We start from the raw sequence: 24,417 nt of genomic DNA on the forward strand, positions 1-24,417 counted from the left end.
GGGATTACAGGCTTGAGCCACCGCGCCTGGCCCCCCCCTTTTTTTTTTTAAATGGAGTTTTGCTCTTGTCACCCAGGCTGGAGTGCAATGGCAGGATCTAGGCTCACTGCAACCTCCGCCTCCCAGGTTCAAGCGATTCTCCTGCCTCAGCCTCCTGAGTAGCTGAGATTACAGGTGCCCGCCACCAAGCCCAGCTAAGTTTTGTATTTTTTTTATTTTTATTTTTTTGAGACGGAGTTTTGCTCTTGTTACCCAGGCTGGAGTGCAATGACGCGATTTCGGCTCACCACAACCTCTGCCTCCTGGGTTCAGGCAATTCTCCTGCCTCAGCCTCCTGAGTAGCTGGGATTACAGGCATGTGCCACCATGCCCAGCTAATTTTTTATATTTTTAGTAGAGATGGGGTTTCACCATGTTGACCAGGATGGTCTCGATCTTTTGACCTCGTGATCCACCTGCCTCGGCCTCCCAAAGTGCTGGGATTACAGGCGTGAGCCACTGCGCCCGGCCTTAAGTTTTGTATTTTTATTAGGGACAGGGTTTTGCCATGTTGGCCAGGCTGGTCTCAAACTCCTGACCTCAGGTGATCTGCCCACCTTGGCCTCCCAAAGTGCTGGGATTACAGGCGTGAGCCACTGCACCTGGCCAACTTCGTATTACTTTCTTAAAGAAAATTTCCCAAATTATATAAGCTTCAGGCCCCACAAAACCTGGATTTGCCCCAGTATAACTAAATCTGGACCATTTATTGAGGAATTATTATATGCCAAGTACTGTGCTGAGTGCTTCTGGAGCACAATCTCCTCTAACCCCAGCATAGTATGCCAATCGCTGTTTTACAGATGAGCCAACTGAGACCAGAAATGCTCATTCACTTGCCCAAGGTCACATGACTGATATATGATAGATTCAAGATTTGAATTCAGATCCTCTTGGTCTCAGAGCCCCCTGTTTCGTTCTGTCCCACTAGAGGTGCCTGCCTATAGGTATGCTCAGCACAGGGAAGCAAGTTTAGAAATGCAAGTATACACCTTTAAAAAGGCGTGGTGGGGGGGCGAGAGAAAGGGATGCTAGTGTCCTTCATTCTCCAGTCCCTGATAGGTGCCTTTGATCCCTTCTTGACCATTACAGCTGTGTTCTGGGCTGGGGCATTCCAACTAGAACTGCCGGATTTAGCACATAAAAATAAGGAGGCCTAGTTAAATTTGAATTTCAGATAAATAGTGAATAATTTGTTAGTATAAATATGTTCCATACAATATCTTTTTTTTTTTTTTTTTTTTTGAGACAGAGTTTCGCTCTTGTTACCCAGGCTAGAGTGCAATGGAGCGATCTCGGCTCACTGCAACCTCCGCCTCCTGGGTTCAGGCAATTCTCCTGCCTCAGCCTCCTGAGTAGCTGGGATTACAGGCACCTGCCACCATGCCCAGCTAATTTTTTTGTATTTTTAGTAGAGACAGGGTTTCACCATGTTGACCAGGATGGTCTCGATCTCTCGACCTCGTGACCCACCCGCCTCGGCCTCCCAAAGTGCTGGGATTACAAGTTTGAGCCACCGCGCCTGGCCCCATGCAATTATCTTGTTGAAATTTCAAAAAAAAAAAAAAAAAAAAAAAAAAAAAAAGTCTTCCTTCCATCCCCACCCCTACCAGTAGGCCTAAGGAATAGGGTCAGGGGCTCCAAGTAGAATGTAGTTGGGAAGTGGAATTAAGCAGGCAAATAGAAGGCAAGGGGCAAAGAAGAAACATTGCATGCATGTGTGCTGGGTGCCTCCTTAAATAAGCAAGAAGGATGCACTTTGAAGAACTGAGATAGAAATCCTCAGCCGGGCGCAGTGGCTCACACCTGTAATCCCAGTACTTTGGGAGGTCAAGGTGGGCGGGTCATCTGAGGTCGGGAGTTCGAGACCAGCCTGACCAAAATGGAGAAACCTCGTCTCCACTAAAAATACAAAATTAGCTGGGCATTGTGGCACATGCCTGTAATCTCAGTTACTTGGGAAGCTGAGGCAGGAGAATCACTTGAACCCAGAAGGCGGAGCTTTCGGTGAGCCAAGATTGAGCCATTGCACTCCAGTTTGGGCAACAAGAGCGAAACTCCGACTCGAAAAAAAAAAAAAAAAAAAAAAAGGAAGCCCTTGCGATATGACTGTCTCCTCCCAGATTTGTAGACCCTCTTGAGATCATGATTTTCAGACTGGAGAAGGTACTTCAAAGATTCCACAAGATATGCCCGGGGGTCCTGGAAGCCACAAGGCAAACACAACACATCCTCCTCCTTGACTATCAATTTTACTAGAGGATGTGGTAGAAAAACCATTATTTGATTTTAAAACAAATAGGCTTGGGATGAGTAGGACGCCGGCTCCCCAGGAATGTTTAAGATAAAACCTGCGACTTAAAAGAGCATGAAGAGTGGCAGCCTAGGGAATTTGTCCTGGACTCTGTGGGAGAGGGCAGAATCACCAGCCTCTGCAGTTAGGGATTCTCCGAGGAAAATTGTGAGAACGGCTGCAGGCAACCCAGGCGTCCCGGCGCTGGGAGGGACGCACCCAGGCCTGCGCGGAGAGAGGGAGAAAGTGAAGCTGGGAGTTGCCACTCCCAGACTTGTTGGAATGCAGTTGGAGGGGGCGAGCCGGGAGCGCGCTTGCTCCCAATCACAGGAGGAGGAGGAGGTGGAGGAGGAGGGCTGCTTGAGGAAGTATAAGAATGAAGTTGTCGAGCTGAGATTCCCCTCCTTCGGGACCAGAGAGACCAGGGGAGCCCCACAGGCAGCTGCGCGCCCCTTCCCACGGGGCCCTTTCCGGCGCTGCGCGCCCGGCCTCCACCCGTCGCCGCGCCCCGCTCCCCGCGCCCCACCAGCCGGGTCTAGTCGGAGCCATGGGGCCAGAGCCGCAGTGAGCACCATGGAGCTGGCGGCCTGGTGCCGCTGGGGGCTCCTCCTCTCCCTCTTGCCCCCCGGAGCCGCGGGCACCCAAGGTGGGTCTGGTGTGGGGAGGGGACGGAGCAGCGGCGGGACCTTGCCTCCTGGATCCCCCTCAGAGGTCTACCCGCCGGCGGGGCCAGAGGGGCCCGGACGAGCTCTTCCATCCCGAAGTTGCGGACGGTCCAGACGCTCGGGGCAGCAGGGCCCTCGGGCCGGAGGGGGCAGTTACACGGCAGCGGCTCGAGATGGCCCATTCGAGACTGGCGCTTTACAGGCTCCCAGGGGGTTCCGGGAGCTTGTCAAAGAAATTCTCTGAAATTGTTTAGAAACTTTTCCCTCAATGGGTGTATTGCATAGAGCGTGAGCGCGTGTTTTCCCCCTTCTCGAGCCCCCTCAAGCTTTCTCAAAGCCTTTCCAGTTGGCAGCCTCCGCCTCCGGACTGGCCTGGGCTGGATTCCTTGGGGGGATCCTCTGCCCTGCCCCTCCGCCAGCCCCTCCCCGCTCCCCTTCAGACGATTTTGGTTTGGTTGCTCCTGCTTCTGGCTGGGTCCGTGGTGTGTGTGGTGGGGTGGTGGGGTGGTGGGGTGGCATAGCAACCTGTCCCAAACATAGCCGGGGAGGAAAGGGTGGCCCAGAGGGTGGCCTCTTGCTGGGGTCTGGGTTTGGGGCGGGGGAGACGTTTGCTTCGAACAGATTCTTAGGGCCAGCCTAGGGACTGTGCTCTGTGACTTTTAGAGCGCGTGGACCATGGAGGGGTGGTGGTGGGTTTCTTGGTGTGTAAAGTGGGAGAACTCCCAGGGAAGGAAGCTAAGAAAGGGGCCAGATGGGGGCCTAGGGAGGGCTGCATGGTTCTGCTGCCTTTTCCTTGGTGCTGTGCTTGGGGAAGGGTGAGTGGGGGCAGTGTGTATCCTGACCCATCTGTCCACCTGTGTGCATTAATCACGAAAGCTAACATATAGCCTGGCCCAGGTATACTCTGCCAGGACCTGTGTGTGGCGTTTTGTATGCACTCTCCTTTAATCCTAGAACACCTCTATAGTGGAAGGTTTGCCAGCATTCTGGACTTAAAGAGGTTGAGTAGCAGCCGGTAAATGGTGGGGTCAAGATGGGACCCCAGGCAGTGCGACCTCCAACCATGCATTCGAAATCACTGTATGAATGAATGCACCTGGAGCAATGAGGGACACTGTGCCCTGAATCACTGGGTTGTAGGGGAGACAAAATGAAAGTGTTCTGGGAGTCGTGGGTGGTCCCTATAGGTCAGGGGGGTTTGGGGAGGGGGTAGGCGTCGTCGTGTCTGTGTGTTGCCCGAGGGGCCCTCTGTGAGTGAGTGTATGTCTATGCTAAGCTGTTCCTGAGTTGTGTGGTCTTTGTGATTGTGTGTCTGGGCTTTGTGTTGCCAAACAGCAGCCCCTCTGCTGACTTGGGGACACAGGCTGAACTCTGTCCTCTCCAGGAACTCCCTCAAGGTGCTGGGCCAGATATGCCATAAACAGAGGGAGTAGCCTTCTGTGGCCACGCCTTCTTGCTGAGGAAGCAGGCTCCTTTCTTCCAGGGAGTCCATCCTTGCCCTCCCTGTTTCCCAGACAGGCATCTTCACCTTCTCATCTTCTGATGAGAAGAGTGAGGCCAGGCTGGGCTGTCAGGCTGAGCTGCTGCCCTTCTTCACCTTGGGCTGAGAGTTGATAAAGGAATAGCAGCTGCTGCAGAGCTGGATTTCAGGGCTGGGTTCTCTGGCTGGTGCCTCCTCATGTCCTCACCCCTCAACCTGCACTATTGATTGTGTTGTGCAGGAGATGGTTAAAAAGTCATTGCACAGCCTGGGCAACATGGCAAAACTCTTTCAGTACAAAAATACAAAAATTAGCTGGATGTGGTGACACATGCCTGTAGTCCCAGCTACTCTGGAGGCTGAGGCAGGAGGATCACCTGAGCTCAGGAAGTTGAGGCTGCAGTGAGCGATGATCACAACTACACTCCAGCTTTGGTGACAGAATGAGACCCTATTTCAGAAAAAAAAAGTGCACCACCCATTTGCCTCCGGCACCCAGATTTTACTCAAGGGCTGAGGGCTGGGGCAGGAATGGGGGAAGGGAAGGCCTAGAGGGAGCCTCGGAGGGGTCAGGATTTTGCTGAGATCCTTTCTTAGAGGTGCAGATTTTTTTTTTTTTTTTTTTTTTTTTGAGATGGAGTTTCCCTCTTGTTACCCAGGCTGGAGTGCAATGGCGCGATCTCGGCTCACTGCAACCTCCGCCTCCTGGGCTCAGGCAATTCTCCTGCCTCAGCCTCCTGAGTAGCTGGGATTACAGGCACGTGCCACCATGCCCAGCTAATTTTTTGTATTTTTAGTAGAGACGGGGTTTCACCATGTTGACCAGGATGGTCTCGATCTCTTGACCTCGTGATCCACCCGCCTCGGCCTCCCCAAGTGCTGGGATTACAGGCTTGAGCCACCGCGCCCGGCCTAGAGGTGCAGATTTTTGCAAATTGCAGCAAGTACGTCCTTTTAATCTTGCAGCACTCCTTCATATTTTAATTCGAGTATGATTCTTCCAACAGCCTCCTCTCTTTACTGTACTTGGGGAAAGTACTCATTTTATTTGAAAAAATAAAAAAATGGAAAAGAAGGATTAAATGTAAAAAGAAAAACATATGTGGCATTCTAAAGTCAAACACGAAACAATTCTAATTTTCTCGTGGTTTATTACCCATATTCCTGCTGTATGAACCTGTCTTGCCTTAACTTTGAAGAAATGTACGGTGTACTTCGTATAGGCTGGGTTTTTTTTTTTTTTTTTTTTTTTTTGAGACGGAGTTTCGCTCTTGTTACCCAGGCTGGAGTGCAATGGCGCGATCTCGGCTCACCGCAACCTCCGCCTCCTGGGTTCAGGCAATTCTCCTGCCTCAGCCTCCGGAGTAGCTGGGATTACAGGCACACGCCACCATGCCCAGCTAATTTTTTGCACCTTTAGTAGAGACGGGGTTTCACCATGTTGACCAGGATGGTCTCGATCTCTTGACCGCGTGATCCACCCGCCTCGGCCTCCCAAAGTGCTGGGATTACAGGCTTGAGCCACCGCGCCCGGCGCTAGGCTAGGTTTTTATTCATGGTTTCATTTAATCTCTGCAACAGTCCTGTGAAGTAGGTGCACAGATGAGACAATGGAAGTTCAGAGAAATGAAGCAACTTACCCAAGGCTCCCAGCTACCCAGTAATGTCCAGGGCATTTTTGGGCTCTGATGAGGAGGCAATAAGAGGTAGTTAGAGTCTTATTCCAGCCAACAATAATGGGTTGAACAAAGCCTTAGGGGCAGGCAGGTGGCCAGATGGGAGGAGAGGTGCTCGTCTTGTTCAGGCGAATGACCTTTCCATCCACTTCTCTAGGCTGCAGAAAATGGGGCTGAGCTGGCGGGCCCTGAGGTCCCCTCCTGACTTCGGAGTCCTCTCCCTGTCCAGCCAGTGCCTGCCTAGCTTTAGGGACCTCCTACCATGGCAGGGGGCTGAGGGCAGGAGGGTACAGGGGCCACTCTTACACACAGGGCTGTGGGTGAGAGAGACAGCTGAAGTGGCAGCATGAGGGGCCAGTGTGGGGCTGTGGCTGGGAGGGTTGGGGTGGGGCCCGGGGTAGTTATGGCTGTCCTTGGGTGATAGAATGATCTGGAAAGAGAGTCCCCTTCCGACCTGTAGGAAGCCCCTCTAGAGTGGTACCTTTTTCTTTTGTTTGGCCACCCATCCTCCCGCTGAGAAGAGAGCCGAGGTAGGGGTAAGGGATGTGTGCTCTTTCAAGGAGTGGGAGAATTGTTCTGGCGAATGTTTGTGTTGTCCCAGTTCTGTTTACAAAGCCTCCTCGTGTTTACAGACAGCTGCGCAATTCATTACCTCATTTAACTCTCATATACCTTCTCTGAGGGAGTAAGAGCTGTTCCAGCCCAGTTGAGGTCAGTAAATATCCAGAGTTGCAGGCACTGCGGGGCATAGAGATGAATCCGATTTGGCTTCTGCCCTGGAGGTCTGGGAACTTGCTCAAGATCGCTCAGTGAATAGCCGAGCTAGGGTTCTCATCTAAAGACCCTGGGCCCAGTCCCTGGTCTGATGTCAGACCTGATACACCAGGTGTTTGTGGTCGGGGAGTACCAGTGTCACTTTAATGGGCTGTAACATTATGGGTCTGGGGACGCAGGTTGTTTTACTGTAGTGTTCATGGAAACCAAGGGAAGTGATAGCTCTTCTGCTGTGAGCAAAAGGAGCAGCTGGGGCTGCAGGCTGGTGGGGAGGAGAGAATCTACCTGAGGGAAACCCCAGGACTGGGGTCAAGTCCTGACCACCAGAATCCAGAGAGACATGAAGGACTGTGACCAGCTCTGAGCAGAGAGATAGATACCGTGACCTCAGCTGGCCCCATTTGTTTGGAGACTCTTGACTGGATTTCATTCATTCATTCATTCACTCACTCAGCAGACACTTATCCAGCACTCCCTGAGGCTGGTCCTGCCTCATACTATCTTTGCTCTGGAGAATTGGAGGTGGGGGTTCCTGAAGACCAGGGTCCTGGAGATAAGGACACTCCTGGGTAGAATTAGTACCTACCACCCAAAAAAATCAGTGGGGGCCAGGCGCTGTGCTTCATGCCTGTAATCTCTGCACTTTGGGAGGCCGAGGCAGGCGGATCACAAGGTCAGGAGTTCGAGACCAGCCTGACCAACATAATGAAACCCGGTCTCAACTAAAAATACAGAAATTAGCCCCGTGTGGTGGCAGGTGCCTGTAATCCCAGCTACTCAGGAGGCTGAGGCAGGAGAATTGCTTGAACCTGGGAGGCAGAGGTTGCAGTGAGCTGAGATCGAGCCACTGCACTCCAGCCTGGGCAACAGGGCAAGACTCCATTTCGAAAAAAGAAAGTCAATGGGACACGGCAGATGTGGGGACCATGCTAAGGAGATGGGAGAGTGGGAGGGAGGTGTCAGGAAGGCCTCCCCTCATGTAGGCTGGTGGGGGTGTTAGCCAGCAAACACCCAGTTCCCTGGGAACGGTTCTCAGGGTACCAATTTTACCACCTGTCTGCAGACACTAAGATTCTTAATCAGACTCAAATTGGCCACAAATCAGGTAAACAAACTCACTAGTGGGGTGGGGCTACAACCCGTTCTGACCCTCCAGTCCAACCCAGCCCAGCCACCCTGCCCTGCCTAGAGCCTGTGGTGTTTATCGGAGGCATCGGGAGAATTAGCGTGTATTTACGTTGGCGTGGGGTGTGGGGTGGATTTGTGTATATGCATTTAGACCTAGTGGAAGGAATGCAGGATCTGAAGGCAGGCTGGCCTGAGTTCCAGTCCTGCCTGTTGTTCGCAAGCTTTATGATGAGGAGCTAACCCCTGCCAGCCTCAGTTGTCTTCTTTGCAAGATGGAGGAGGTTGCAGCGCCCAGTCTGTGGAGCATGTTATATAGATCCACCCAGAGTGCCTGCTGGGTACACAGTAGGTGCTCAGCTGGTACACGGTAGGTACTCAGCTCAGTGACTTCGGTGGCCCCCACTCCCCATTGTTGTTGTTTTCCTATTGCCTGGTGGCCACAGCTGGTGTCCCTTGAAAAGGGCTGCAGGGGGTGGAGTTGGCCCCTGCCCCAGCCCTGTGGGGACCCTGGGCTTGGGCCAGGGCCTGGGGTCTGGGCCTGCAGACAGCTGTGTCTATAAAGCAGCTGAAGGGCTGAGGCCGGGGGAGATCCTGGCAACAGGGCGTTATTTTGGGCCTGGCCTGCCACCCCCAGCTCCTGTTTCTCTTGGGAGTCTGTGGGGGGAGGAGGAGAAGAGGAGAGGGTACAAGTGGGTGAGGCATGGAGTAGGGAGGCCTCCATCAGGGACATGGACCCTTGAGTTCTATTTCTGGGCCCTCCCATTCCTCCCTCTTTGTCCATATCTGCCCAGAGAGGTGGGCATAGAGGCCACTCTGGGTATTACTGGGAGACCACCAGTTTGTGGCCAGGCCACTGGCCTGGGTAGGGAACCTGGGGGCTCACCCTACCAGGATCTCCTAGGTCTCTGAAGGCGGGGGATACCTTGTATTACCCCCTAGGATTTGACCTTAGGCTCTGACGTGCTGGGAGAGCAGTGCCTCTGGGGTCAGACCCCAAGCCAGCCCTTGTGCTGTCCCTGAATCTGCATGTAGCCTGTGGGAGGCGGAGCAGTAACCGGCAGGAATTCTGGGCAGCTCAGGCACCTGTGGGCCTGTGGGCCTGAGGGTGCCCTCCGCCCTCACCCTCCCGATCTCCTGGGCAAGACACGCAAGGTGATTCATCTCACCAGAGCAGAAAAACAAGTTCAACTGGGCACTTTCATCTCCCCCCACTGGCAGGCCTGGTGTGAGCTGCTACCCTAGCACCCCCTCACCAGGGATTCTTTACCCCCTCTAGTATTCATGGCCTTCATGGGCATTTCTGGTCTCAGGGATACCAGGCTGGGGTCCAGGTGGGCCAGGTGTGGCAGTTCAGCTCTGTGTCCCATGGCCGATGGCTGATGGCTGATGGCTGATGCTGGGCAGGTACGCAGGGCTGACGTAGTGCCTTTGTGGTAGCAGTTTCGTGGCACGGATTCTGCCAGCTGGTTCTGGAGTCTTGCCCTGAGGAGGTGGCCAGATGAGGGTGCCAGCGCAGGAAACCTTGGTGCAGGATCTGTGCCACCCTGGCCTAGGATCTGCAGCCTGTGTCCAGATGCCCACAGCTGGAGTCTGATGCTCCTTTTCTCTTCATGGGGGACTCCCAGAGGTCTCTGCAATGACCAGGGCCCTGGTTGCCCCATGCCCCCGCTACAAGTCCAGCTGACCCTCCTTCCCCACTCTCTGGGTGGCATTACGGGGGTGTGCACCCCTTGCCAGGAGGTTGGCACGTGGGTGTACTGGAATGGCATAGGGAGAATGCCCCAAGTTTGTTTGCTTGGGAGAGGGGCAGAGGGTATCCAGAAGATTCATGATTCGTCATTGCCTCTCTTGGGGGATTTTTACCCCTGGCTCTGAGTTGTCCCTTTGGGACAAAGGGAGTCTTTCTTTTCCAGCCAACACCCTGTACTGGCAGGCGAGCTCCACAGGGCTGGCACACTGGGGCTGCCTCTGGATGTACAGGGTGGGCCCAGTCAGAAGGAGCCTCTCCCCTGAAATCCCTCTACTTCCCAAACACACAAGCTTTCTTCTGCTGTTAACCCTGCAGGTTCAAGGGACGTGGGTGGAAGGGTCCTTCAGTCGGGCCTTCTCCCTGTCTGAGGTGGCATGACTCTGGGAATGAGTTTGGATGGGGTGGCCAGATCTGAGAAGGTCCCTGGCCAGTGTCCTCTGACCCATCTGCTCCCTCCTGCCAGTGTGCACCGGCACAGACATGAAGCTGCGGCTCCCTGCCAGTCCCGAGACTCACCTGGACATGCTCCGCCACCTCTACCAGGGCTGCCAGGTGGTGCAGGGTAACCTGGAACTCACCTACCTGCCCACCAATGCCAGCCTCTCCTTCCTGCAGGTGAGGCCCATGGGCAACCCAGCCAGGCCCTGCCTCCAGCTGGGCTGAGCCCTGTTTACAGGTGGGTGGCAGAAGAAGGTGCCATGCCCTTTATTTCCTCTCTTGTTGTTTCTCAACCAGGAAGTCCTTTCTAACGTCCAACCCCCATTCATTTTACTGCTGAATCAGTTGACTCTCTCTATAATGTGGCTGGCTGAGAACATCTCTGGATGGGATGCATCTGGGTTTCTGCTATAGCTTGTGCTCTCTTATCAGCATGATCATGTCCCCCGTCCACGTGCCCCAGCCACTGTCCCTCTCCCACCTAGAGCAGCAGAAAGGGCTGGTGAGAAAGGTGGATTACAGCCCCAGTTCTGCCACTGCTGAGCCCTATGAATGTGGCCTACACCCGCTTCGCTTCACTGGGTCTCAGTGTCCCTATCTGTATATTGGGAGCAATAGGTACCCATTGTGAAGCTTGAAAGAGAAATGTCTGTGAAAAGGTTATGAACAGGAGAGAGAGAGTGGAAACCAGCCTGCTGGGTCGTGTCCACGTACCTTGGAGTGGGGTCACCTGCTTGGTTTGTCAAATTGTAGACGCCATCCCATCCAGGCCTTTGCTTTCACTGATGAAGAAAGTGAGATGCAGAGAGGGTGGGGCACCTGCTCAGAGTTTACGAAGTGGCCCCCCCACCGTTATCTTTCTTGATCGTGTAAGAATCTGGTGAGGCAAGGCAGGGCATCACCTTTATCTCCATTTTATCATGTTATGTATGAGGGAACAGGACTGCTCAGTGACTGGGGGCTTTGCCCAAGATCCCCAAGTACTGGGGAACCTCAGGGAGGCCTTGGGGGATGGTAGTGCTCCTGCTTCAGCCCCACCCTACTGCTCCCTACCAGGATATACAGGAGGTGCAGGGCTACGTGCTCATCGCCCACAACCAAGTGAGACAGGTCCCGCTGCAGAGGCTGCGGATTGTACGAGGCACCCAGCTCTTTGAGGACAACTATGCCCTGGCCGTGCTAGACAACGGAGACCCTCTGGACAATACCACCCCTGTCACAGGGGCCTCCCCAGGAGGCCTGCGGGAGCTGCAGCTTCGAAGCCTCACAGGTGGCCTTTACCATCATTGAAACTTTCTCTTGGTTATTCAGAGCTGACCAGGGCCACAGCTGACCATGGGCAGGCTTTGTGTGGATTAGAAATGGTGTCCCCTCTGCTGGGCACGGTGGCTCACGCCTGCAATCCCAGCACTTTGGGAGGTGAGGCAGGGGGATCACCTGAGGTCAAGAGTTTGAGACCAGCCTGACCAACATGGAGCAACCCTGTCTCTACTAAAAATACAAAATTTGCCATGTGTGGTGGTGGCACATGCCTATAATCCCAGCTGTTCAGGAGGCTGGGGCAAGAGAATCCCTTGAACCCAGGAGGTAGAGGTTGGTTGCGGTGAGCTGAGATCGCGCCGTGGCACTCCAGCCTGGGCAACAAGAGTGAAACTCCATCTCGGCGGGGGGAGAAAAAAAAAAGAAATGGTGTCCCTCTAGGCAGATGCAGGCAGAGCCCAGGAAGACGCTCTCAGAAGACTGGAAAAAGATTCCCTGTCTTCCTAGGAAGGTGCATCTTGCATCAGCGTACATCATTTGATCATACAATGCAGGCTGGGTTTTTGCCCCAACTTGGCTAAGTGAAGTGTACAGTGAACAACCCGTGTCACTATTTGGTGGCCTGGAGCCAACTGTGCCCAGAGTCTGGGTGCCATGTGTTTTGCCTGCAGGGTCCCATTTCAGTCACGCTGCAGTCCTGTCAGGAAAGAATCAGTGATTCTCATTCTACAGATGAGATAAGGGACAAAAGTTACATAGCTAGTGAGTGATGGGGCTGGGTTTCGGACTCCACGGTCTCTTAACCACCAAGCAGCGTGCCCAGAGTACAGGTGAGAGGGAAGGAGAAAGCTGCGGTCCACGTGGGCGTCTGGACCTAGCATGGACAACTCACTCCTCCCTGGGTCTCGCTTTGTTCATGTTGTGGGGGTGGTATTGGTAGGGCTCAAAGATGCTAAAGATCTCTTCTCTCCTCCCTGGGAAATCGAGGGGTTGTTTAAAGGCTGCTCCTGTCTTAGAAGGCATGAGGGCCCCAAGGGAGGCAGAAGGTGACTGAAGGGGAAAGGATCCCTGATCATTGCTCACCCCACAGAGATCTTGAAGGGAGGGGTCTGGATCCAGCGGAACCCCCAGCTCTGCTACCAGGACACGATTTTGTGGAAGGACATCTTCCACAAGAACAACCAGCTGGCTCTCACACTGATAGACACCAACCGCTCTCGGGCCTGTAAGCCATGCTCCTCCCTGCTGCCCCTTCTCTTGGACAGCCTGACCCCAGCCCCAGACTCCTGGCGTACAACCCAGCACCCGCCTGCCACTGCCCCAGCTACCTACACCACCCATTTCCTCCCTCTCCATCCCTCCTGCCATCTCTCTGTGCCTCTTCATCTCTGGCTCTGGGGTTCCCTGTCCTGTCTCCCTCTGCCTCTAGGTGGTGCCTCTAGTTTGGGGGCCTCTCTGCCTGTTGCGGTCCCTCCCTTGCTGTGCAGTCGGCCTTGTGGCTTCTGCTGCTGTTGGTGTCTCTCTCCGTTATTAACCTGTGCTCTTGCTGTTAGACATCTCTCTCACTGCCTCTCTCTGGTTCTGTCCTCAGGCCACCCCTGTTCTCCGGTGTGTAAGGGCTCCCGCTGCTGGGGAGAGAGTTCTGAGGACTGTCAGAGCCGTGAGTCTCAGGGAGGCCTGGAGTCAGGGGAGGGGAGGGCAAGGGCAGGGTGGAATACAGGTGTCATATAGGCGACAAGGGAGGGGTGGGATAACAGGTTTGGGATGTCTTTCCTGGGGTAGGTAGTCTCCCTAGAAGGTGATGCTGATGTGGGTCTAGTGCCCAGGGTGCCACTCAGCCCTCATCCTGCCCTTTGCCCAACAGTGACACGCACTGTCTGTGCTGGTGGCTGTGCCCGCTGCAAGGGCCCGCTGCCCACTGACTGCTGCCATGAGCAGTGTGCTGCCGGCTGCACAGGCCCCAAGCACTCCGACTGCCTGGTATGTGCCTCTGCCTTGTGCCTACTGTGCCCTATTCCCCAGGATGCATGGGGTGGGCACCCTGCCTGGTACTGCCCTATTGCCCCTGGCACACCAGGGAAAAACAACACAGTAACAACCAGCCACCTGTCCTCCCAGGCCTGCCTCCACTTCAACCACAGTGGCATCTGTGAGCTGCACTGCCCAGCCCTGGTCACCTACAACACAGACACCTTTGAGTCCATGCCCAACCCTGAGGGCCGGTATACATTTGGCGCCAGCTGTGTGACTGCCTGTCCCTGTGAGTGCCAGGGAGAAACATGGCTTTCATCATTTTGGTGGGGAGGTTGGTTTCTGTAAATGGGAGCATATGGGGAGCACTGTCCGCACCTTGCTTTGGGAGCCAGTCGTGACGGTTCCTGCCGAACTGCCTTGTTCTTTCAACAGCTGTGGAGCAGGTGGCAGTAAGGAGAGGCAGCTAAGAGCCCAGACTTGGGAGCCAGACTGCCTGGGTTTGAAACCTGGCTCTATCACTTATTAGGCACGTGACCCTTGTGCTGTGCCTCAGTTTCCTCATCTGTAAAACGGGGGCAAGAATAGTCCCAGCCTCATAAGGTGGTTATAAACTTGACTGAGTTAATATTTGTAAAGCTCTTAGAACAATGTCTGCTATGTACTAAGTGCTCCTAAATGTTAGCTTTTATTCTGTAGTCTGGCTACATCAGTTTTACCTTTAATTTTTTTTTTTTTTTTTTTTTTTTTTTTTTTTTTTTTGAGACGGAGTTTCGCTCTTGTTACCCAGGCTGGAGTGCAATGGCGCGATCTCGGCTCACCGCAACCTCTGCCTCCTGGGTTCAAGCAATTCTCCTGCCTCAGCCTCCCGAATAGCTGGGATTACAGGCAAGCGCCACCATGCCCAGCTACTTTTTTGTGTTTTTAGTAGAGACGGGGTTTCACCATGTTGACCAGGATGGTCTCGATCTCTCGACCTCGTGATCCACCCGCCTCGGCCTCCCAAAGTGCTGGGATTACGGGCTTGAGCCACCGCGCCAGGCCCTTACCTTTAATTTTAATTTTAATTTTTTGAGACTGAGTTTAGTTTAGCAGTGGCACGATCTTGGCTCACTGCAACCTCTGCCTCCTGGGTTCATGCTATTCTTGTGTCTCAGCCTCCTGAGTAGCTAGAATTACAAGCGCCCACCACCATGCCTGGCTAATTTTTTTTTTTTGAGATGGAGTTTTGCCTTGTTGCCCAGGCTGAAGTGCAGTGGTGTAATCTTGGCTTACTGCAAACTCTACCTCCTGGGTTCAAGCAATTCTCTGCCTAAGCCTCCCAAGGAGCTTGGATTACAGGCGCCCTCCACCATGCCTTGCTATTTTTTTTTTTTTTTTTTTTTTTAGTGGAGATGGGGTGTCACCATGTTGGCCAGGTGGTCTCGAACTCCTGACCTCAGGTGAGCCACTCGCCTTGGCCTCCCAAAGTACTGGGATTACAGGTGTGAGCTACCGTGCCTGGTCAATTTTTGTATTTTTAGTAGAGATGGGGTTTCACCACGTTGTCCAGGCTTGTCTTGAACTCCTGACCTCAGGCAATCCACTTGCCTTGGCCACTCAAAGTGCTGGGATTACAGGCGTGAGCCACCTCACCTGGATTTTTTTTAAAAGACAGAGTCTAGTTCTGTTGCCCAGGCTGGAGTGCAGTGGTGCAATCTCGGCTCACTGCAACCTTTGCCCTCCACATTCAAGCTATTTTTGTGCCTCAATCTCTAGTAGCTGGGACTACAAGTGTGCCCCACCACACCTGGCTAATTTTTGTATTTTTAGTAGAGATGGAGTTTCACCATGTTGGCCAAGCTGGTCTCAAACTCCTGACCTTAAGTGATCAGGGATTACAAAGTGCTGGGATGACAAGTGTGAGCTATTGTATCCAGCCTAGATCAGTTTTATTTAACAGCTCACCTGTTTTCTAATGAGCATTTATGGACTGGGCTCCGACCTGGGGAACCTCTTTCCTTCTCTCACAGGAACAGGAGTGGGCCTTCAGGTCCTGGCTGACTGTATTGGGAAGAGAACAAAATGTAGAGCCAGGCCAGGTGCAGTAGCTCATGCCTGTAATCCCAGCACTTTGGGAGGCCGAGGCGGGTGGATCACAAGGTGAGGAGTTCGAGACCAGCCTGGCCAACATGGTGAAACCCTGTCTCTATTAAAAATACAAAAATTAGCCAGGTGTGGTGGCATGCGCCTGTAGTCCCTGCTACTTGGGAGGCTGAGGCAGGAGAATCGCTTGAACTGGGGAGGCGGAGGTTGCAGCGAGTTGAGACTACGCCATTGCACTCCAGCCTGGGCAACAGGCTCTGTCTCAAAAAAAAAAAAAAAAGAACTGTGAAGCCAGACCATTTGGGTTCAAATCCTCGTTCCTCCACTCACTAGCACAGTGACCTTGGATAATTTACAGAGTGCTCTGCTTTGGTCTCCCTTTTTGCAAAATGGGAATCTCACAGTGCTGATCCCATGTGGTTGCTGTGAGGAGTAAATGGGTGTCACGTGCTGGTGTATGGTAGGGCATCTAAGTATTGGTTGATATTATTCTTCTTGTACCTGGGCATGGTGACACTGCTTATGGTGGTGCACGAAGGGCCAGGTACGTGGATACACGTTCCCGCTCTCCTTAGACAACTACCTATCAACGGATGTGGGATCCTGCACGCTTGTCTGCCCCCTGCACAACCAAGAGGTGACAGCGGAGGACGGAACACAGCGGTGTGAGAAGTGCAGCAAGCCCTGTGCCCGAGGTACCCGCTCTGTCCCTCTGCACCTGCAGCCTGGCCCAGCCCACGTTTTCCCGTCTTTCCTCAGACCCTCCTGGAACCCAGTCCTTTCCTTCTACTCTCTCTACCCCTGCCCCCCTCAGCCCTACAAGTGTCCATATATCCTTCGTCAGCATGGGGAGGGGCCTGGACCCTAATGCCCATGTGGCTGTTGACTAGTCTTGGTGTGAAGGCTGAGACGGCCCCTTCACCACCCACTTCCACCCCTCAGTGTGCTATGGTCTGGGCATGGAGCACTTGCGAGAGGTGAGGGCAGTCACCAGTGCCAATATCCAGGAGTTTGTGGGCTGCAAGAAGATCTTCGGGAGCCTGGCATTTCTGCCGGAGAGCTTTGATGGGTAAGAGTGGGCACGATGGCCCTGAGACTCTGTCAGGGCAGACAGAGTCCTGAGGACCCGGGTGTGACAGCATCTCTGGGGGGTGGCAGGAGACAGAAGTTGTCGGCGGGGTGGGGCAAGAATATACAGGAAGCAGATGGGAGACCAGAGGGAGCAGGGCCTTTGGGGTGGGGGTGGTTATTTTTGTAAAGGACATGCTATCCGTGAACAAGGACTTATAAGGAGGTCAGACCATCTAGATAAAGCAAAAGTCCCTTTGAGTTCATAGCAGCTTTATAAAAAATATCCCCAAATTATAAAAAACTCAAATGTGCATGACTAGGTGAAGGGTTACACAAGCGGCAGTGTATCCATTTGGTGAAATTCTACTTAGCAACAGAAGGAGATGAACTACCGATACAACATGAATGAATCTCAGACACATTACACTGAGCAAAAGAAGCCAAGATTCCATACTGTCTGATCCCCTTTATGTGAGGCTCTGAACACACAAAACCACTCTGTGGTGGGAGAGATCAGAACGGTGGCTGCCCTAGGGTGTGGGGAGGCCTCAAAAGAGAGGGACACAAGGGACATTTCTGGGGTAATAGAAATGTTCTGGGTCAGGCATGGTGGCTCACGCCTGTAATCCCAGCACTTTGGGAGGCCGAGGAGGGCAGATCATGAGGTCAGGAGTTCGAGACCAGCCTGACCAACATGGTGAAACCCTGTCTCAGCTAAACATACAAAAATTGTCCAGGCATGGTGGTGTGTGCCTGTAATCCCAGCTACTCAGGAGGCTGAGGCAGGAGAATTGCTTGAACTTGGGAGGCAGAGGTTGCAGTGAGCCGAGATCATGCCACTACACTCCAGCCTGGACGACAAAGCAAGACTCTGTCAAAAAAGAAAAAGAGAAAGAAAGAAAAATGTTCTGTATATTGATTGGGGTAGTGGATACATGAGTGAGTGCTTTTGTCAAAACATCAAACTGTATGCTAAGAGTCTGTGCATTTTATTGTATATAAGTTATACTTCAATAAAAAATGAATTGGGGCCAGGCACAGTGGCTCACACCTGTAATTCCAGCACTTTGGGAGGCTAAGGCAGGCAGATTACTTGAGGTCAGGAATTTAAGACCAGCTTGGCCAACGTGGTGAAACCCCATCTCTACAATAAAAAGAATTAGCCAGGCTTGGTAGTATGCACCTGTAGTCCAGCTGCTTGGGAGGCTGAGCCAGGAGAATTGCTTGAACCTGGGAGGTGAAAGTTGCAGTGAGCTGAGATTTTGCCACTGCACTCCAGCCTGGGCAACAGAGTGAAACCCTGTCACAAAAAAAAAAAAAAAAAGAATTGGGCCAGGCATGGTGGTGCACATTACAAGTATTGGCTCACGCCTATAATCCCAGCACTTTGGGAGGCTGAGGCAGGAGGACTGCTTGAGCCCAGGAGTTCAAGAAAACATAGTGAGATCCCATCTCTACAAAAAAAATAGAAAAAATTAGTCAGGCATGGTGGTGTTCACCTGTAGTCTCAGCTACTAGGGAGACTGAGGTGGGAGAATCACCTGAGCCTGGGAGGTGGAGGTTGCAGTGAGTTGAGATCATGCCACTGTACTCTAGCCTGGCTGACAAAGTGAGACCCTGTCTCAGGAAAAGGAAAAAAAAAGAAAATTCTCTTTCATGCTTCCTTTACCTCCACTCTCCATTCCAGAGGGGATCAGGGTTAACAGTGTGTCTGTTCATCTAGACCATTTATGCATCTGTAGACATACACACAGTGAAGTGTGGTTTTCATCGTTTTGGTGGGGAGGTTGGTTTCTGTAAACATGAGCATATGGGGAGCACTGTCTACACCTTGCTTTGGGAGTCAAACTGCCTCATTCTCAATAGCTGCTGAGCAGATGGCAGCAAGGAGAGGCAGCTAAGAGCCCAGACTTGGGAGCCAGACTGCCTGGGTTTGAAACCTGGCTGTACTACTTACTAGGCATGTGACTCTCGTGCTGTGCTTCAGTTTCCTCATCTGTAAAATGGGGCCAAGAATAGTCTCAACCTCAGAAGATGATTGTACCACCGCGCCTGGCCAGATGATGATAAAATTTGAATGAGTTAATATTTGTAAAGCTCTTGGAACAGTGCCTGGCAGATACTAAGTGCTCCTAAATATTGATTTTTATTATGTGGTCTGGGTGGCTCAGGGTTTTATTTAACAGCTCCCCTATTTACTAACAGACATGGAGATCATGTTCCATTTTCACTCTTACAAACAGTTCCACCTCGTATATGGCTCTGGGAACACAGGCCAGTGTCTCCCTTAGGCCACATTCCTAGAAACAAGATTTCTAGATCAAAGGATAAATACTGTTTTCATAGATGTTGCCAAACTAAGGTCTGGGCTTTGAAGTCCAGGATGGGAACAGCCGGTCTGGATGGGCAAAGGGTTTGAGGGAAGGCAGTCACGGTGGGGAGTGGGCTGGCACACCCAGCTCTGGGAGTGATGTCCAGCCTGTTCCTGGCCCTGCTAACTCCTGATTCCTCCAGGGACCCAGCCTCCAACACCGTCCCCCTACAGCCAGAGCAGCTCCACGTGTTTGAGACTCTGGAAGAGATCACAGGTGGGCTCTGTCTTTGTATCCTGCTCTGCAGGGGCTGGGAGTCCTTGTCAGGTCCCCAGCCCCCTCATCTCAACCTCTGCCTGCAGGTTACCTGTATATCTCAGCATGGCCAGACAGCCTGCCTGACCTCAGCGTCTTCCAGAACCTGCAAGTAATCCGAGGACGAATTCTGCACAAGTGAGCCCTGGGAAAGAGGGGGCCTGATAGGGGAGGAGTCCCAGGGAGGAGTCCCTGTCGGAAGCTTGGGGCCTGGGGGAGTACTCCTGTTCCCCCGGGACACAGCAGTAACCTTTCCGTGAGAGTTTGCAGAGTGTGCTGGGGACGGAGGGAATGTAGGTAGTCTTTGCTGATTGTGAAGGGCGTGCGTTCTCCCATAGTGGCGCCTACTCGCTGACCCTGCAAGGGCTGGGCATCAGCTGGCTGGGGCTGCGCTCACTGCGGGAACTGGGCAGTGGACTGGCCCTCATCCACCACAATGCCCGCCTCTGCTTCGTGCACACGGTGCCCTGGGACAATCTCTTCCGGAACCCGCACCAAGCCCTGCTCCACGCTGCCAACCGGCCAGAGCATGAGTGTGGTAAGACAGGGAGCCCAGTGCGTACTCCCCATCTGCCAGCACGTAGTGCCCACGGGGCCCTGGCAGCAGCGTTCTTGGACTTGTGCAGGCTGCCTGTCCCTGTGCGCCCTCTTGACTCAGCTCTGGCTGGCTTGGCCTCTTGGCATGGCTTCTCTAGCTGGGTCCTACCTGCCTTGGCCTCCTTCCCTCCCCCTCTGTTTCTGAAATCTCAGAACTCTTCCTCTTCCTACATCTGCCCCACCTGTCCCCACCCCTGCAGCCCAGAGCCATGCCCACGGCCAGTTCCCTGATTCACTTGGACCTGGGGCCTCCCTTAAAAATCCCCTGTGGTCCCTTCCTCCTCACTGCAGTGGGCAAGGACCTGGCCTGCCACCCGCTGTGTGCCCGAGGGCACTGCTGGGGTCCCGGGCCCACCCAGTGTGTCAACTGCAGCCAGTTCCTTAGGGGCCAGGAGTGCGTGGAGGAATGCCGAGTACTGCAGGGGTATGCGGGGCAGAGGAGAGGGGTGGCTGGAGGGGTGCAGGGGGCTACTCTCAGACCCCCTCACCACCGTTTCTTCTCTCAGGCTCCCCAGGGAGTATGTGAATGCCAGACACTGTTTGCCATGCCACCCTGAGTGTCAGCCCCAGAATGGCTCAGTGACCTGTTCTGGACCGGTGAGCTGCTGGCAGGCTCAGAGCTGGGTGGAGGGAGGCAGCAAGGGGGCATTGCCAGAGACTTGGCAGGCTGGCGAGACGCGGCAGGGTGTGCTGTCTGGTAAAATATCCCTGGAGAGGGCGAAGCGCTCAGACCTGAACAAGCAGCAGGGTGGCAGGAGAGGGGCCTTTCAGACTATGAAAAGTTCCAGAGGCCTGTGTTTGTGGCTGTGGCTGTGCTAGGTGGTTAGCCCTGCAGGCTCAGGTGTCAGACTACCTGGATTCAGATCCAGGTCCTGCTTCCAACCTTGTTTTTTTTCATTCCTAAAATGGGTATTGTAATAGTACCTGCCTTGCTGGGGTGTGGCGAGAATGAAATTAAACAGGGCTTGGCCCAGTGAAGCCCGGGAAAGGCTTTCTACGCAGCAGTGACTGTGGTTACTTGCTGTTACACCTTAGGTAATGCATTTTCCTCTCTGGGTACCTCCTATTCTCCGGCTGAGTCCCCGCCCGGGATCCAGCTTGAAGGAGGGCCCTGAGGGAGGGGCCACAGAGACTGGGTGAAGAGCAGGAGTGTTTGTCCCAGGGGCACGGTGAAAATCGATGCTGTATGGCTGTGGGAAGCAGGAAGGGAACCCAACCAGGGGCCTGATCCTGCTGCTCTGGGGGTGTCAGTGTCAGCCCGCCACAAACCTTTTCTGTCCCCACCAGGAGGCTGACCAGTGTGTGGCCTGTGCCCACTACAAGGACTCTCCTTTCTGCGTGGCCCGCTGCCCTAGCGGTGTGAAACCTGACCTCTCCTACATGCCCATCTGGAAGTTTCCAGATGAGGAGGGCACATGCCAGCCTTGCCCCATCAACTGCACCCACTCGTGAGTCTGAGGGTCTTTTCTGCAGAAAGAAGGACATTACTTTTAGGGACCTCTCTGGGCTCTTATAAAAGGGGGCCAACTCTCCCTTCATCGTATCTTGTTTCTGATGACAAAAGCAACACATTGTGAAAATTATAAAATTAAAACATGAAATATAAATTAATGTAGGCTGGGTGCGGTGGCTCACGCCTATAATCCCAGCACTTTGGGAGGCCAAGGTGGTTGGATCACGAGGTCAAGAGATCGAGACCATCCTGGTCAACATGGTGAAACCCCGTCTCTACTAAAAATACAAAAATTAGCTGGACATGGTGGCGTGTGCCTGTAGTCCCAGCTACTCGGGAGGCTGAGGAAGGAGAATTGCTTGAACCCAGGAGGCGGAGGTTGCGGTGAGCTGAGATGGTGCCATTGCACTCCAGCCTGGGTAACAAGAGCGAAACTCCAACTCAAAAAAAAAAAAAAAAAAAAAAAATTAATGTCCTAGCAGTTCTATCCTCACTGTTAATAATTTGAGTTATTTTCCCTCTAGTTATTTTTGTCTGTGCACATTCTAATATGTATATATATAATATATATGTTAGCATGTATTAATATTATTCTCCAGGTATTTTTATCTGTGTACATTTTTTTTTTTTTTGAGACGTAGTTTTTTTTTTTTTTTTTTTTTGAGACAGAGTTTCGCTGTTGTTACCCAGGCTGGAGTGCAATGGCACGATCTCGGCTCACCGCAACCTCCGCCTCCTGGGTTCAGGCAATTCTCCAGCCTCAGCCTCCTGAGTAGCTGGGATTACAGGCATGCACCACCATGCCCAGCTAGTTTTTTGTATTTTTAGTAGAGACGGGGTTTCACCATGTTGACCAGGATGGTCTCGATCTCTCGACCTCGTGATCCACCCGCCTCGGCCTCCCAAAGTGCTGGGATTACAGGCTTGAGCCACCGTGCCCAGCCAGTTTTGCTCTTGTTACCCAGGCTGGAGTGCAATGGCGCGATCTCGGCTCACCGCAACCTCCGCCTCCTGGGTTCAGGCAATTCTCCTGTCTCAGCCTTCTGAGTACCTGGGATTACAGGCACGTGCCACCATGCCCAGCTAATTTTTTGTATTTTTAGTAGAGACAGAGTTTCATCATGTTGACCAAGGATGGTCTCGATCTCTTGACCTCGTGATCCACCCGCCTCAGCCTCCCAAAGTGCTGGGATTAGAGGCTTGAGCCACCGCGCCCGACTATCTGTGTACATTCTAACATGTATATATGTATGTGGGTTTTTTTTTGTTGTTGTTTCTTTTTTTTTTTTTTGAGACGGAGTTTCGCTCTTGTTAGCCAGACTGGAGTGCAATGGCGCGATCTCGGCTCACCGCAACCTCCGCCCCCTGGGCTCAGGCAATTCTCCTGCCTCAGCCTCCTGAGTAGCTGGGATTACAGGCACGCACCACCATGCCCAGCTAGTTTTTTGTATTTTTAGTAGAGACGGGGTTTCACCATGTTGACCAGGATGGTCTTGATCTTTCGACCTCGTGATCCACCCACCTCGGCCTCCCAAAGTGCTGGGATTACAGGCTTGAGCCACCGCGCCCGGCTGTTGTTGTTTCTTTTGTTTTTTTTTTTGAGATGGAATCTCATTCTGCCACCCAAGCTGGAGTGCAGTGGCGTGATCTTGAGATCTTGAGTGCCACCATGGCCGGCTAATTTTTGTATTTTTGGCAGAGATGGGGTTTCACCATATTGGCCAGGCTGATCTCTAACTCCTGACCTCATGATTCGCCCGCCTTGGCCTCCCAAAGTGCTGGGATTACAGGCGTGAGCCAACCACTGTTCCTGGCTTGGTTTTTTTTTTTCTTTTGAGATGGAGTCTTGCTCTGTTGCCCAAGCTGGAGTGCAGTGGTGCAATACCGGCTCACTGCAAACTTCGCCTCCCGGGTTTAAGCAATTCTCCTGCCTCGGCCTCCTGAATAGCTGGGATTCCATGCCACCTCACTTGGCTAATTTTTGTATTTTTAGTAGATGGGGTTTCACCATGTTAGCCAGGCTGGTCTTGAATCCCTGACCTCAGGTGATCTGCCAACCTCAGCCTCCCAAAGTGTTGGGATTACAGGGGTCAGCCACCATGCCCAGTCACGTATTTATTTTTACCAAATAGAATCACAGACCGTACCTATTGTTTGCAAATTGCTTTCTTTTTCTCATTTTCCAGAACCTTGCAGTGTTTTTCCATGTTCAAACATGGTGATCTACCTTACTCTTTTAATTTTTCTTATGTAGTTGTCTTTACACATGAAACACATGAATACATCCTTGTGATAAACATTTTCAGTAACGTAAAAGTATAAATGTTACAAAGCTAACGGGACCTTTCACTCAACTCCCTGCCCACCCAGCCTCTCTTGTCCCCTGGGGGAGAACCATCACATTGACTTGTGTGTTCATCCTTCCGGGGTCTTCTCTACATGCCTTCATAGACATATTACATTTATATTAGGTCGAGTCAAATAAGATTACTGTTTGTTTGAACCAAAAATGGTCAAGAGGCTGGACATGGTGCCTTACACCTGTAATCCCAGCACTTTGGGAGGCTGAAGCAGGTGGATCACATGAGATCAGGAGGTCGAGACCAGCCTGGTCAACATAGCGAGACCCCATCTCTACTAAAAATACAAAAATTAGCCAGCTACTCAGGAGTCGGAGGCAGGAAAAAACCCGCGAGATGAAGGTTGCAATGAGCTGAGATCATGCTGCACTCCAGCCTAGGCGACAGAAAGACTCTGTCTCAAAAAAAAAAAAAGTCAGGAAACAGCAATTTTATATAACGCCACCTATCATCAGATTTGTGTGCATGTACATTTTGTGATGTGCATGGGAACATTCTCTGCGTACTGTTCTGCGCTTTGCTTTCCCCACCGCTTGTGGTACCCTTTCTTGGGAGTACAGACAGATATACTAGCTTTATGTGTTTTTAATTACTCAACCTGTAACATGGATGTAATTTAACTTAATCTGTTTTTGAGAGATATTGAGCTTGTTTCCCTGTTTTCACAGTTTATTGCAACTGAGCTCCATATACAAGTGACACTCTTGTGTATGCCTCCTAGTGTCCACGTGTTGGCATTTTTACGGGATA

The 24,417-nt window shown here is 52.5% G+C and overlaps 1 protein-coding gene across 3 annotated transcripts in view; it reads left to right on the forward strand.

Annotated features, from left to right (window-relative positions):
- The first annotated feature begins 2,656 nt into the window (after positions 1–2,656).
- Positions 2,657–24,417, forward strand: part of ERBB2 (erb-b2 receptor tyrosine kinase 2) — a 31,492-nt gene continuing 9,731 nt past the window's right edge. Inside the window, exons 1-15 of one of the 3 annotated variants that reach the window (XM_074388696.1) lie at positions 2,657–2,978; positions 10,269–10,420; positions 11,300–11,513; positions 12,594–12,728; positions 13,095–13,163; positions 13,368–13,483; positions 13,622–13,763; positions 16,135–16,254; positions 16,502–16,628; positions 19,145–19,218; positions 19,305–19,395; positions 19,596–19,795; positions 20,146–20,278; positions 20,361–20,451; positions 21,142–21,302. In XM_074388696.1, coding sequence (XP_074244797.1) covers positions 2,906–2,978; positions 10,269–10,420; positions 11,300–11,513; positions 12,594–12,728; positions 13,095–13,163; positions 13,368–13,483; positions 13,622–13,763; positions 16,135–16,254; positions 16,502–16,628; positions 19,145–19,218; positions 19,305–19,395; positions 19,596–19,795; positions 20,146–20,278; positions 20,361–20,451; positions 21,142–21,302 — 1,898 coding nt within the window. In that variant the 5' untranslated portion in view covers positions 2,657–2,905. Of the gene's footprint in view, positions 2,979–10,268; positions 10,482–11,299; positions 11,514–12,593; positions 12,729–13,094; positions 13,164–13,367; positions 13,484–13,621; positions 13,764–16,134; positions 16,255–16,501; positions 16,629–19,144; positions 19,219–19,304; positions 19,396–19,595; positions 19,796–20,145; positions 20,279–20,360; positions 20,452–21,141; positions 21,303–24,417 lie in introns of all 3 variants that reach the window. The other 2 variants (XM_039475758.2, XM_003942842.3) reach the window with 2 other exon arrangements.

This window comes from Saimiri boliviensis, chromosome 17 (genome assembly GCF_048565385.1).
Source record: "Saimiri boliviensis isolate mSaiBol1 chromosome 17, mSaiBol1.pri, whole genome shotgun sequence".
NCBI lineage: Eukaryota > Metazoa > Chordata > Mammalia > Primates > Cebidae > Saimiri > Saimiri boliviensis.